At 41.7% G+C, this 14,768-nt stretch overlaps 1 protein-coding gene across 4 annotated transcripts in view; it reads left to right on the top strand.

The window, feature by feature from the left end:
* Positions 1–13,060, top strand: part of ARHGEF6 (Rac/Cdc42 guanine nucleotide exchange factor 6) — a 119,392-nt gene extending 106,332 nt beyond the window's left edge. For all 4 annotated transcript variants that reach the window (XM_050777205.1, XM_050777204.1, XM_050777206.1 and 1 more), the window contains 6 exons: positions 872–892; positions 2,102–2,195; positions 3,398–3,487; positions 6,503–6,602; positions 9,105–9,159; positions 10,415–13,060. In XM_050777205.1, coding sequence (XP_050633162.1) covers positions 872–892; positions 2,102–2,195; positions 3,398–3,487; positions 6,503–6,602; positions 9,105–9,159; positions 10,415–10,555 — 501 coding nt within the window. In that variant the 3' untranslated portion in view covers positions 10,556–13,060. The remainder of the gene's footprint in view (positions 1–871; positions 893–2,101; positions 2,196–3,397; positions 3,488–6,502; positions 6,603–9,104; positions 9,160–10,414) is intronic.
* Positions 13,061–14,768: the final 1,708 nt, after the last annotated feature.

Here is a 14,768-nt window from a genome sequence, read left to right as displayed (position 1 = left end):
GAAAAGATACTCATTTATTAGTAACTGTTCTTTAAATCAGTCTCGTTGGGTGAAGATTAAGTTTGTGACAGTTATGAGATGTGTCTTAGAATTATGGGGCAAAGGCAGCATATATTTCTAGATCAAATGTGTGTTTTGATGAGTGATGCAGACTCAGCTCAATTTTGAGTGTTTTGATTTAAACCACCATGCTTTTGTTTCGATTAATTGTTGCTACCAACTCTAAGTGCAGTAAAAATAAGACAATATTTGGACACTGGAGGATGTTTTGATCCTTTCAACTTGACATGATAGGACAAACAACCCTTGAACTGAATCTTTGTTATATAACTGTATTTAGAATTTGGTCAGGAAGCAGTCCCACAGATTTACTTTGGAAATTTACCTGCAATTCTTGCAGTCATCCAATTTTCTTCTTTGATTATGTAAACCAGGAGTGCCACTTCATAGTTACCTCGGTCTCCTTTTTAATGACGGATATTTTGTAATTATCAGTTACTAAGTTCAAATTAAGGTGAGCTTTGAAGAGTAAAGTTGACTTAATCCTTCACATAACTAATCTATTAAAACTAAGGCATGATCACTTCGTTTCTGCTGGGGGAAAAGAGTTATTAATATATTCCTACTAGATAGTATGTATTTCAGTTGTTTTCAGCATTTGTTATTCTGCACAGAACTGTATTCCTCAGGCTTTTGCATGATAATATTGCATCTGAAACTAATGTGGGAAATGTGATTATATTCCCTCTGTGTAATTTATGATAACACTAACATTTCAAATGTTGTTTTAGAATTATTGATAAGTGGATTTGGTCATTATAACCATCGACCTCTCACGCTCATCTTCTCTTTCTTTACATATTCATTTTAGAGGATGTCTTATATCTTAAAGGTAAGGGTAGAACAATATCTTTGGCTTACAGTGACATCATAATGCTGTGCTGTAACCTTTGATGAATGAAGCTTTCCCTTATGCTTGTTTTGTCCCTTGTTGTAATTGGTGGCTAAAATATGAAGATGCAATTCTGACATGTAAGTACTTTGTTGAAAAAGCAGGCTTGTGTGAAATACATATAAGAATGTCATAATGCCCTAAAATGCCCCATTTTCCTGCGTTTTTTTAAAGTGCTGCTTTTTCCTGTTATTTTTGTCATGTGAGAGTTTTTCATATCTGTCTTTTTTCAAGTATAAGTACTGTGGCTGAGTGAAATAAATTAAATGATTTGTTTCCTGTATTTTTAAGCTACTATTAATAATTAATATCCATGCTCCATGTATACACATTTCTTGGAAAGTTGGGATAAGGTGATCATGAGAGATTTTTCCTAAGTCTAAGTTGCTAATCTGTTTACAGATTATTGGATTAAGGATTAAGGATATTGTCAATGAGTATTTTTTTGACCTGCTGGTTACTCATATGGCAAAAACAAATTCAATACATTTATTTTGTCTACTAGTTAAATACATGGCTTTATATATGAAAAATTAAGTTTGGCTGTGGGTGTGTTACTTCTAACCCAAAATTATTTATTAGGAAATCCTTCATTTGATTCTTCTCTCTGCAGAAAAATGACTTAGTCTCTCTGCCTTAGTTTTCCTGTCTCACAAATGGAAATTATATTCTTCTTTGTGGGACTGTTTCTAAGGCAGAATTATTTAAATAGCTCTGAAGCTCTTTGAAAAGTGATCAATACTACATTAGTGGTTACAGTGGCTTAGTTCCCCTAAAACTGTATCAGTGGGGAATGTAAGCCAAATTAGGAATACTGTTACGTTTTTAGGGTGACATCCCTTACTTTCTCTGCAGATGGTTCCCTAAAGCCATTTGGCCTCCAGGAGAATCTGCCACGTCTTCAGTAGGCACACTCCACTCTTAGTCCCACCTGTGTGCAAATTGAGAGGATAATGTCATTGCCTCTGTTTTATTTAACCTTTTAGAGTTTATTGGAACCATTTTAATTGTGCATAGTGTTAAACATTGATGTACTCCTAACTGAGACTGTCAAAATAAGGGAGAGGAATCCTATTTAGTTTCACTCGTGTTTTTACTTTTGTTTTTGAGGGAGAATTTTAATTCATTAAGAAACCTCTGTCCTTACAGGAGTCTAGTAAAAGCCCTAAAACGATGAAGAAATTTCTTCATAAAAGGAAGACTGAGAGAAAACCATCAGAGGAGGAATATGTGATTAGGAAAAGTATGTGTTTTGTACTTTCTGAAAGTTGTTTATGGATAAATTAACATGAGAATCTTCTTTTATGTGAGGATTTATTTGAAAGCAGATGATTGGAGCAATTTCTTCTTGACATTGTCTTTTACATATAAAGAAGAATGCATGGAAAGCTTTGGTCACTTCTTAAACATTTGAATAAGCTTCTTACAGCTGCACTTCATGTCATCTCAGGCAGATGTCATCTGTATCATTTTTGTGTTGAGCATTTTGCCTCACCTGGTTTAGAACCTCTAAAGGGACCCATTTCTTATGGATACATTTTTTTCCCTCTTAGTTTCTGATACTTGAGATATTTTTCTCCAGGGAGATAGACTAAATAGACCCGAAGGCTGAAGTCCTTCCGGAAGTCACATACTCAGTGATGCTCACAGTTACTCAGGGAATCAGCCTGCCCACATCTAGAAACATGGCTTCATTTGGAGACAGACTGCAAAGTCGGTCAGCCAGTCGATATGGACATATTTGGCTATAAGGCTGTCAACAAGGTACTTAGGGACACAAGGTACTTTAGGACACATGTGAAGGAGTAAGCGGTGTCTCACAAAGAGGTGGCAGAATTGTGTGTATCAGCTGGGAATATAGTTTGGATAAATATTTGCTCCACCCCAGCTTTGGCATGCCTCACCCTCCACCCCACACCTGGTTATGCACATTGGCATGTTCACAGGGTGCTGCCATCCAGCCATGGCAAGAATGAGTTTGGAGTAGAAGAGGAGGGGGGAGGGAGAATGAGTGACTACACTGACTGGTTAGAAAATTGGGTGGGGTTAATGAGGGAAAGCTTCCTAAAGGTGAACCTTGAACTTTAAAGGAGAGGAAGGCTGGGGTATATCGATGGGAACTAAGCTAGCAACAAGCTCAGTGCTGTGATTTTGGCCTCACTGAGACCACTGACAGAACACCACCCCGCTACCCTGGTTCCCAATGTAGAGCTCTGGGCTTCAGGAGTAGGCCCTCCACTAAGCTGAGCTCACTGAGGCTGACTCCAAAGCTCCATGAGGATGCTGTCACTCTTCTCCATAAACAGCGTTGGACAGCTCTTTCTCTTGCCTTTCACAAACTCTACTGGTCAGAGAAGCCAGTCCCAGGCAGTAGAGTGCACTGCATCATTTTGAGGGTCCAAAGGCATGTATCTATGAAAAGTCATGATGAATTAAATTTCACAGGTACAGCTGCTCTGGAAGAGGATGCTCAGATCCTTAAAGTGATCGAAGCCTACTGCACCAGTGCAAACTTTCAACAAGGCCATGGCTCAAGTAGGTTCCCCCAAACTACTTTCTCTAGTGAGTGACGTTTCTTCTTTACTGCTTAGTGTCTTTTAGAAAAAGAGAAAAGCAACCCAGATGCGTTGCAGGGTGTGGAAAGCAGGTGACTTAGTGCAGAGGAGTGGTGCAGGACTGCATCTTTCAGATAAGGTGGTTTTAGCTACCAAGCGGTTTGTTTACCCACTGTTGTTTTTCACCCAGAAAGAGAGATGCAAGAGTAAAAGAGTTGGAGGTGATAGAAGTGAAAAAAATTTTTAAAAGTTGTTCTCCTTTGAAGTACACAGATACCTTCACCAGCACTAGTTAGGAATTAAAGGGCCCAGAGAGTTCCTGTGTCTGTGAACTGATGCTAATCTCTTCTTATAGGCAGATTTGGAAAGGAAGTCAAAATACTATCTTTGATCAGCTGCATATTTAAACGAACAATCTTCACCAAACTCAAGTTTCAAAGTTGCTCTGAAAATCTGGAAATGTAGCTGCTTAGCAGAGGTTGTCCAAAATGTATACAATTTATCAGGGAGCTATTGGGTTAGGGTATTTCCCCAAACAACTTTCAGGTTACAAACGAAAGCGAGATAATATTTTCTGATTCATCTTTATGCTTTTTAAAAGCCAGGTCACTTCGATTATGTCTTTTGTCTCCCATTATTATAGACATTCAGAATACCTTTTGTGAGGTTTTTGCACCTACATAAGAAATGAATACTCCACAGCACTCCATTTTGGACAGCCAGTGACCAATCATTTGAATGTGGGAGGGGATTTCTTAGGTGCCTTGACATATTCTTTCAGAGTAATGCATCTCTAAGGCTGACATAAAGGAAGCATTCTACTGGGCATGATAGCTCACGCCTGTAATTCAGCACTTTGGGAGGCCAAGGCAGGCAGATCCCTTGAGGCCAGAAGTTCAAGACCAGCCTGGGCAACATGGCAAAACCCTGTGTTTACTAAAAACACAAAAGTTAGCTGGGTGTGATGGTGCACACCTGTAGTCTCAGCTACTTGGGAAGCTGAGGCAGGAGAATCGCTTGAACCCGGGAGGTGGAGGTTGCAGTGAACCAAGATTGGACCACTGCACTCCAATGACAGAGTGAGACTCCATCAAAAAAAAATAAAAGAGAGAGAGAGAGAGGAAGAAAGAAAGAGAAAGAAAGAAAAAGAAAGAAAGAAAGAAAGAAAGAAAGAAAGAGAGAGAGAAAGAATGAAAGAATGAAAGAAAGAAAGAAAGAAAGAAAGAAGAGAAAGAAAGGAAGGAAGGAAGGAAGGAAGGAAGGAAGGAAGGAAGGAAGGAAGGAAGGAAGGAAGGAAGGAAGGAAGGGAGGGAGGGAGGGAATTCAATGTGAAAGTTGACACATTTGGCCATGAAGAGAGGACTGTCACACTCTGCTTCACAGAGAAAACCTGGCTGTGGCTTTGGGCATGCACAGCTCTGATAACATGTTTCAAGGAACCAGGAGAGGAAAGTGAGGGCAGTTTTTGTTTTGAGAACTAGAGAAGAGAGGGGGACAAAGAGATACCAGAAGCATCCCTTCTACAAAATCTGACCTCATCTCCTCTTGCACCACCTATTTTTACATTTGACGGAGTGGATGGGTCTGCAGCTGGGAGGTGCAGCCAGATATTCTGGCTTAAAAAGACACATCTTCACCCTTGCTCCCTACCCAACCTTTTACACATGGAAGATGTCTGGCACTGTGCTTGTCACACAGCAGATCATTTAGCATTGTGGTGACCTCCTATCTTCTATCCCTCTCTAACTGGAAGTCCTGTTTCTCTAGAACTGACTACCGTCGGCTCTTACTGCATTCAGCCAGTCATTCAGTTGGCTTTCCACTTATATTCGTCCCTTGGTATCTGCAGGGGATTGGCTCCAGGACCCCCAGAGATAACAAAATCTGACAATGCTCAAGTGCCTGATGTGAAATCGTGGAGTATTTGCATATCACCTCCATACATCTTCCCATATACTTTAAATCATCTCTAGATTGCTTATCATACCTAATAAATGTAAATGCTATGTAAATGGTTGTTATACTGCATTGGGTTTTAAATTTGTATTGCTTTTTGTTTTTTCTGAATATTTTCAATGCACGGTTGGTTGAATCTGCCGATGTGAAACCTGCGGATATGGGGGGCCACCTGTATTAAGCACCTACAAAGTGCTAGGGACTGGAGAAGGCAGAGACACATCTCACCTCAAGAAAGGGGAGGTGGTCAAGTGAAGGCAGTGAGTGTACACACCTCTGAAGGAACTTGGCCTAGAAGTGACTCAGGGAGACCAAAGATTAAGCACTTGAGCTCTGAGAGGAAGGATCCAGAGTGAGGGAGGTGCAGGAGAGCTGTTTGGTTGGGCCCCCATGCCTGTTGTGTCACCTCTTCTGTCCCAGAGCCTGGAGACATTCTGAGTAGTGGACATCTGCATCTTTGCTGATGATGTGATAATCTCCAAACCTCACTCCACCCTTGATTAAAATGGTCTTAGGAGACATATCTACTTTACCTTATAAGACTGTAAAGAGAACAAATGGGAGTGATGATGTTTCTGAGGCCCTTAAAGCACATTGTGTTTCAGTGCAGTGCTACTGTCAACCTGACTTTTGCTACAGTGACAAAACACTGTAGCATAGGATGTAGTGTGGCCTTCCCTGGAGATTTGCAGGGAAGAGTGATCACTGGTCAGCTCTTTGCTCTGGAGGAGGCAAAACAGGAAAGAATGGAGGTCTTGGTTGTGGACAGGTATTACAGGGGCTCTTTTGCTTTATTTTTCTGAATGCAAAATGCTTCCCACCTTGGGAAGATTGAATCAGTATATTTGGCCATTTAGAATTCTCATGTCAGGAAAATTTAGTCAGCAAATGATGGGTGACTGTCCTCTGGGTGTAATGTGGCAACATGCTATGAACAAAGACCCTTCTGTAACAATAGTGGAAAGGAACTAACACCCACTATTTCTACTCTTCACTAGTAACTCTCCCTCCTCCTCCCTCTTGCAACCCTTGTTTGTAGGTACTCGAAAAGATTCCATTCCACAAGTCCTACTCCCTGAGGAAGAGAAACTCATCATTGAAGAAACCAGAAGCAACGGCCAGACCATCATGGAAGAAAAGTGAGTAGAGCAGGCAAAACCTTGCCTAGTTTATCTTGGAGCTGGCAAGAAGGTCTGGTAGGACGGTAGGGCACATGGAGAGCCTGTGATGAGGGACAACCCCTCCTTATCTGGGAATGTGGCCTGCTTTGCTGAGCATGCATTTGGGAGACTTTAGAGGGCTGCCCACTAACAAAACGAAAGAGGAGGGAAAGGCAGAGGTGACAGAGCCCTCCAAAGCAGCTCCAGCTGGCAGCTACCCTTGTAGCCAGCTCCCCAGCCATTAAGCTGCTTCTGAGCACATGGGAACATCAGTGCCCTGGATGGGTTTAGGAAGTGATTGGGAATTCCAGCCACAGAACCGATTTCCCTGCCCAGACAGATGCCACTCACATGTTTTGAGTCAGAAGCTGTGCTTTCACATATTTGACATCATTTAAAATCCTACAGCAATCCGGTTAGATAAACATTACTCTCACCACTTTCACAGATAAAGAAATTGAGGTACAGGAAGTTCAGGGAAATTATGTCTCCGACTTACCTTTACACAGTAGTGTGGGTGACCTAATGGGGGAAAATCAGGTTAAGTACCTTCTGGCTCATAAAATTAACACAAAGTAGCCAAATAATTCATTTGTCTAAACTTGAGTCATTTCTGAAGTCAGGCCTAAATTTGCATGGGACAGCATATTTCAAGGTGCTTGGCACTGTCAATGCATTTTACATTTGCTGTGTGAAGTGATACAGCAAAATGGTTAAGTACTTGGGCTCAAGCGAAAAACAGTGTGGTTCAGCTCCCAATTCTGCTACTCATTAGCTGTGTGACCTGGGGCAAGTTGCTTCACCTCTCTGTGCCTCAGTTTCCTCATCTGTAAAATAAGGATGATGGTAATGCTTTCAGCGTTGTTGTGAGGTTAAATGAAGTAAGTATAAAGGCTAGCACTCAATAAATAATGATAGTTAATTCTTATTATAACTATATTCATTTTTACAACTTTGTGAGGTTTTCAGAAAATGTGCTATTATCCCCATTTTGCATGTAAAGAAACTAAGACGAAGGGAGGATGAGAAGGAAACTGGTTCCCGGAGAACAGAGGACTAGTAAGTGGCAGGATCAGAACCAAAACTTAGATCTCCAAAATATTTGTCCAGGGAGAGACCCAGAGAGGAAAAGGCTATTATGCAACCCAGCCAGGGTGCTTCATCCTTTTTTGGGTAATATTTGACTGGGATATTCCAGAAAGAATGCCTCTGACTTTGTGTCATGTGCAGTGGAGAACTGAAAAGGGCAATGTCACAGCACAGATATTGTAGAATAGGCAGTCTTCTGATACCTCTCATTATGTGATAGGTGATGTTCATTCTTGCCCCAAAGCTAGATAAATCAAAACCTTATGATGGGAATTGAAAACATCGAACTCCTAAAAACAGAGAGCAGAATGGTGGTTTCTAGGGACTGAGGGGAAAGGGGAAATGGGGAGATGTTGGTCAAAGGGTACCAAATCTCAGGTATGCAGGATGAATAAGTTCTGGAGAACTAATGTACAGTATGTTGACTACAGCTGGCCCTCTGCTTGCATGGGCTCTGCATCTGTGGATTCAACCAACCCTAGATCAAAAAAAAAAAAAAAATTCAGATAAAATGGATGGTTGCATCTGTATTGAACATGTACAGATTTTTTTCATACCTAATAAAGGTTTTCTTTTTCCATCTTTGTTGAGGAATAATTGACAATGGTGTTCAATGTGATGTCTTGATATATGTATGCACTGTGTGTTATACCGTATTGTTTTTTCCTAAGTCATATGGTATAACAACTATTTACATGGCATTTACATTGTATTAGGTATGATAAGTAATCTAGATATGATTTAAAGTATGTGGGAGGATGTGCGTTGGTTATATGCAAATGCTATGCCATTTTATATTAAGGACTTGAGCATCTGTGGATTTTGGTATCCATGGGGGTCCTAGAACCAATACCCCATGGATACCGAGGGAGGGAAGACTGTATAGTTTACAATGCAGTATACTTGAAATTTGCTAAGAGTGTAGATTTTGAGTGTTTCTGCCACACACATACGAAAGGTAACTATGTAAGGAGATGGATATGTTAATTAGCTTGATTGTAGTAACCACTTCACAATGTATACATATATCAAGGCATCACATTGTACACCTTTGTCAATTATCCCTCAACAAAGCTAGAAAAAGAAAAACTTAGTGATGGGCCCTAGTCTCTTGTGTTTTGTTCACCCAAGCTGGGAAGTGAGTAGAAAAGGAGGAGGGAAGTATAGAAAAAGTGTAATGACATTGCATTTGGCTAAGCATGTGTGGTGGTGGTTGTTCTTCCACCAAAATGAAGAAGATGGAAGCCATTTAGAGCAGTACCATTCCCAATCAGCTAGAAAGTTCACTGTTTTTCAGGATCTGTATTTTTATAAAGTGGCTTTTATTGTTTAGTATTTTAACAGTACCTCAGTGCAAGCCATTTGTCTCTGAATTTTATCTTTATGTTCTAGGAGCCTTGTTGATACTGTTTACGCCTTGAAGGACGAGGTCAAAGAACTGAAGCAGGTAATAAAATATAAAAGTCATTTTCTTGGGTAACAGAACCATTCTCTTTTCCTTGCCTCACACTGCCCTTGCTTTCAGGGAAGGCCTAGGAGGAAGGTAGCAAGGGGGCATTTTTATTTTCCTTGTGTCATCAAGGTAGGTTTTGTTTGTTGATTTTATCATGTAGCCTTGAATTTAAATTTCTGAGGCTTGCCTGTATTTCCATGTAGTAGTTCACAATAGAGTCCCAAAGTTAGTTACAACGTTCCTGTTCTCTGACATCCATAAACAGACTTTAAGAAAAGACTAGTCATTCATCAGTGTGTAAGTGTAAAGAGAACCATTAATCATGGTTTGTGGGCTTTTCTGCCGATGTGGTCCAGCATCACTGCCGATATGGCTCAGTGATGCACACTGTCACACTGTGCCTTGTATGTGAGGACTGACTGTATCTGGTGACAGAGTGAAGGATGGATGGGAGGGGAGAGAGATCAGGGACTAGAAGACCACTTAGGAGGTTCTTACAAAACTCAGGGTGAGATCTGTCAGAGTCTTGAACTGAGGCAGGGCAATGAGGCTGGGGAGGAGGAAAATGAATGTAAAGGATGGCATATTGCAGAGTTTGAACCTATGGACAACGATAATGTGATTTTGAGATTAATATTACCCCCCTTCATGGGGATCAATAACCGCAGGAGGAGGAGAAGTGTGAGGTGTTGAGAGAGATACTGAGTTCACTTTAGGACCTGATTAGTTTAAGGTGACATATCTAGGTGGAAATACCAAGCTGCTGCCAGGTAATCTCAGGTACATGAGAGGATCACTTAAGCCCGGGAGTTTGAGGCTGCAGTGAGCCATGATTATGTCACTGCACTCCAGCCTGGCGATAGAGTGAGACCCCATCTCTCAAAATAACAATAATAATAAAAAGAAATACCAGGCTGGCAGTTGAGATTGTGGACCCGATTCTCAGGAGATGAGGTCAGTACCGGAGATATTTGGGAGTCCCCTTAATAGACACTTGGATTGAAAGAGAAGTGACACTAAGTGAAAAGCGAGTTAAATTAGAAGAGGGTCAGGGCAGGGAAGAAGAATCCAAAAGGTTTCCCAGAGACAGGCAGGAGGATCGACAGGCTGGTTTGTCATAGATGCTGAGGGAGGGAAGGTTGAGGAAGGAAAGAGAGTCAGTGATGAAAGCTGCCCCGAGGATGAGCAGGAGGAGCCCTTGGAAGGGCCCCCCTCTGTTTCGTAATCAAGAAATCTTTCCCCATCATAGGAAAATAAAAGAATGAAGCAATGCCTGGAAGAAGAATTGAAGTCAAGAAGGGACCTAGAAAAGCTGGTGCGGAGGCTTTTGAAGCAAACAGATGAGTGTATTCGAGCCGAGTCCAGTAGCAAGACCTCAATTCTTCCATAACCATCACTGTGCCACCGGGTGGAGTGTGCCTTCAGGGCATCTTGAAATGTCCCGCTGAATGATTTGACTCAGTTTGCTCACTTCTTTGGCTTTTGTTTTGTGTTTGAGTCTCATTCTCTCTCTCTCTCCCTCCCTTCCTCCCTCCCTCTCTCTTCTCTCTCTCTCCCTCTCTCCCCTCTGTGTGCGTGTGTGTGCGCACGTGTGCGCGCTTGGGCATTTGCTGTTGTTTGGTTATTGGTTGGCTGTTCATTTCTTTTTCAACAGGGGAAAAAGCAGGAGGTGGTGGTAGAAATGGCCCCAGAGTCTTTTCCATTCAGTGAGAAAGAGAAAGGGAACACAGGCCAGTTACTTCAAAGGTCTTCAGATTGCCTTCAGTTCACAGTGCCTCTGCAACAGCCATTGCCCTCAGGTCACATTCTTTGGGCTGGCTGCCCTTGCAAAGCAGCTGGCCAAGGCTTATTAAATGTGAACCCAACTTTTCCCCCAGTGCTTTCCTGTACCTGCAAGCCTCTTAGTACTTAATTTACTGAAGGCAGATATTCCAGACTATGGCTAGAGTAGGATGAAGGACAAACACATCTGCCCAGTGATCCAGCTGCCCTTCCTTAGACCATCACATGCCTCCCCTCAATCACAGGTTTTAAAATTACTGCCCTATGTCGTCTCTAAGACCAAGAAAACTGTAGTACCCTTATTCCTTTTATGTCATGTAAACTGTAACTCACGGGGGCAGAAGCTCTGGTCACCCACACCAACATCAAATCCATCAGCAAATTCTACTGGACAATCCCCCCTTTCAGTAGCAGAGTTGACCGCCTTTTCCCATTGCATGATAGGTTTCTTTCCCTCATCTTCTGCCTAGTGTGTAAGTTTTCTATTTCCCCAGTGCTTTTAGCCAGCCGTACCAAGTGGTGTGTAAACTAGTATGTATGTGCTTTGCTTACTTTTAAAAAAATGTAGTTAGACTGTGAGCAGTTACTTTATGTATGTTGCATATTCAAACTGTGACCTTTTATCCTTCAAAACAATCTGTATTAAGGAGATATTGTGCCCTAGTAGACAGCTTTCATTCACTTTATTACTCTCTCATATATGCTGTGAGAAGTTGTAATATTCATTGGCCTCTTTGGGTGGGACTCTAAGCAGTGTTTACAGAAATATGCTTCTGGTCCAATTTGTACATCCAGAACAAAAGGGCCCCTCTAATAGCTGTGTGCTGGATTATTTGGACTGATTAACTCAAGTTGCTCATTGAATCGCACCATCCACTTTATCCCAGAAACTAGAACCGTGAGAAACCGGGTTTAGAAGACAGTCACAGAACAGCACACATCCAAATTCAGCACCGTTGAAAGTTGGCCTAAGGCTCAGTGCCACTCACCCCTCTCTTCCCCAAAGACAAGAGAAATTTGGCCAGATGGGGAAGGTCACTGGAAAGTGAGGCCAAAGGGCTGATCAAAATTGCCTTTATAATAAATTTGATGGATGCCTATAAGTGTGGGTTTTGCAAATGTTTAAAAACCAAACTTGAAGCCAGGCATGGTGGCCTACACCTGTGGTCCCCAGCTACTCAGGAGGCTGAGGTGGGAGGATCATTTGAGCCCAGGAGGTCAAGGCTGCAGTGAGCTGTGATGACACCACTGCATTCCAACCTGGGTAACAGAGAGACACCCCTGTCTCTGAAAAAGCAAAACTTGAAGTTTGAAACCCCCAGCTTGCGAGGAGCCCTTTTTATTTTTGGTACTGAGACTCTCAAGGTCCCATAGCTATGTGGTACAGGGCTATTGTCTGCTTGCTGCACAGCAGAAATTATACCATCCACAGGAAATGGACTATTCTTGCAGTCCAACATCAGCCAACCACACACAGCCGTGTTTGGAAGCTGAAGAGTAAAGAAATTTCTAGGAATGACTGTTGTTCTGTTTTTTAGCACAGCCATTTAGATATAACATCCTTCACTTAAAAATTAAAAACATCATCACTACTACCACCACCAATAACAACATCAACACAGATCTTCACATCTGCCCATTCTGTGGTTAGTCAATGGCTTGCAATAAATGTGCAAACTGCATCTGTAGGAAACATTTTTGTGATTATGAAATACTTTAGTTGATTGCTGAAAATATTGAAAGGTCTTCATTTTGTAGCGATGTGTACATATGCATGTTTTGGGGACTTGGCCCTTCTGATGAGGGGCCCTCGGTACTCTGAGTAACAAAGCTTGTGCAGAGTGGTAACCATGCTTACACACTAAACAATAATATAAAGGAAATGAAGCCATGTTAACCTGAGAGCAGTGTCGCCATAGTTGTGTTGTTTACAATACTCAATAAATGGGTTCCTGTTGCCCTGTAATTAAACTGCTGCCCGTAGAGGCCTTTCGGTTCCTTTTCTGTCCTGTCCCTTCTTAACACAAGCTCAAATTTTCTAACTTGTTTTTATTTTGAAGACTTTTAAAATGGACATTTTCAATACATAAAAATAAACAGTGCTTTATAAAAATAAGTCTTTTGCTTCTTTTTTTGCTAGCCGGTGTGCAGAAAGATTTCTTGTGCTGTGTCAGCTTCCTCTCTCATTTCCCTCATTAGCTAGTCTGCTCTCACCAAGCCCTCTAGCCAGTCTCAGCCTTTTTCACTCAGGGCAGATGACATTTGCTCCCAACTTTACAGAGATAATACATGGCCTGAGATAGAACCTTCCTTAACTTCTCTACCTCTCTTCTTCTGGCCCAAACCTATAAACCTATAAACTATATCCCTGCTCACCATCTGCTTTTCAATATTAGAGAAAAATATATTTTCCTGCTCAAGTTTATCCCTTGATATTTATTCCTGTCCTGATTCCTCTTTGAATTTGGCAGAATTTTGTCAATCAGTGATAATCCTATATTTTGACCGCAGTTGGAATGCTGGTGTCAGCACTCAGGATGAAAATATTCGTTCCACTTAAAGATTGATGAGGTGGAAATTATCTGCTGCTCCACATGCATTCCTACCCCTTTTCTGTTTCTTTCCAAAAACATAAAGACTGAAAAATCCATTTCCCAGACTCCCTTCCAGCTAGGGTTCTGGATAAAATGTGGGTTCAGATACATGTTCACTTCTGCCAACAAAATTTGGAAGGCTTAAGTTGGGCAGAGGCTATCTTCTTGGGGTTTGGTGGCCAGCAGGCGATTCCAAAGATGTGTTTGTGGCTTTTGTACTCCACATTCCAGTGTGTCTATTTACAGCTTTGTGAGTGAGAGACTGTAGTGGTGGCAGCAGCCTCCTAACATGTGGATCACAACTGCAATGATATGACCTTGAAGCCATATGACCTTGAAGTCCAGTGGCAGCCTCCTGACTTCCCCCTACTTCCACTTCTGTAGCCCAGTGGTTTTGTAGACAACTAATTATCTTCCTGCATGAGATACCTTCAGTGGTTTATGTTTCCTGCTCTGAGCCAATAGATAGAACATGGCACCTCATGTGTGCTAGGCACTGTACTAGGTGGTGTATACCATTAAGCTCATGTAAGCCTCACAACAACCTTATTAAGTATTTACTATTGTTATCTCCACTTACAAATGAACAGAGGCACAGAGATGTTGAGTAACATGATAGTACATGGTGGAGCTGGGATTTGAAACCCTGGTCTGTCTTCCTGTCGGACTCATGCTGTCTCTAGCACATATCCTCCTGTGCACTTGGTTCATGCTAAGGTTCCTACCTCAGCCATCCACCTTTGTGAAGTCACCATTAAGTTTATAATTGACAAATCCATGGGCTTTTTGATCCTCATCTTGATGTCTCTGCAGTATTTGACCCTTGCCTTCTTGATAAATCTCTCCTTCTTTGGTTTTCATGAGCCCATACTTTCTTGGCATTCATTCAGTCATCCCTCAGTCTCCTTTGCTGGACCTGCCTCATTTGGCTGTCCCCTGAACATTGCTGATCCTCTTTTCTTCGTCTCTTCCAATCTGTAGACTATTCCTGGACAACCTTGACTACCCCCATAACTTCATTTATCAATGTCCACAGTTTTCCATTCTGACATTTCTCCTAATCTCCAGACCCATGGATGCAGCTACCTTATAGATAACTCAGTGGAACTGCAGGAGTGGGGCAGGGAAAAATAACTACATATTTAGCTAGTTTTCCTGAAAGTTGCTGAATTGCTTGAAGAATGACTCAGAGGAGTGCGAAAGTGTGGTATGGAAGGGGGAAGTTTG

Source organism: Macaca thibetana, chromosome X, assembly GCF_024542745.1.
Source record: "Macaca thibetana thibetana isolate TM-01 chromosome X, ASM2454274v1, whole genome shotgun sequence".
Lineage (NCBI taxonomy): Eukaryota > Metazoa > Chordata > Mammalia > Primates > Cercopithecidae > Macaca > Macaca thibetana.
Note: the sequence above shows the minus strand (reverse complement) of the source record. Positions and strands in the feature narration are given on the sequence as shown.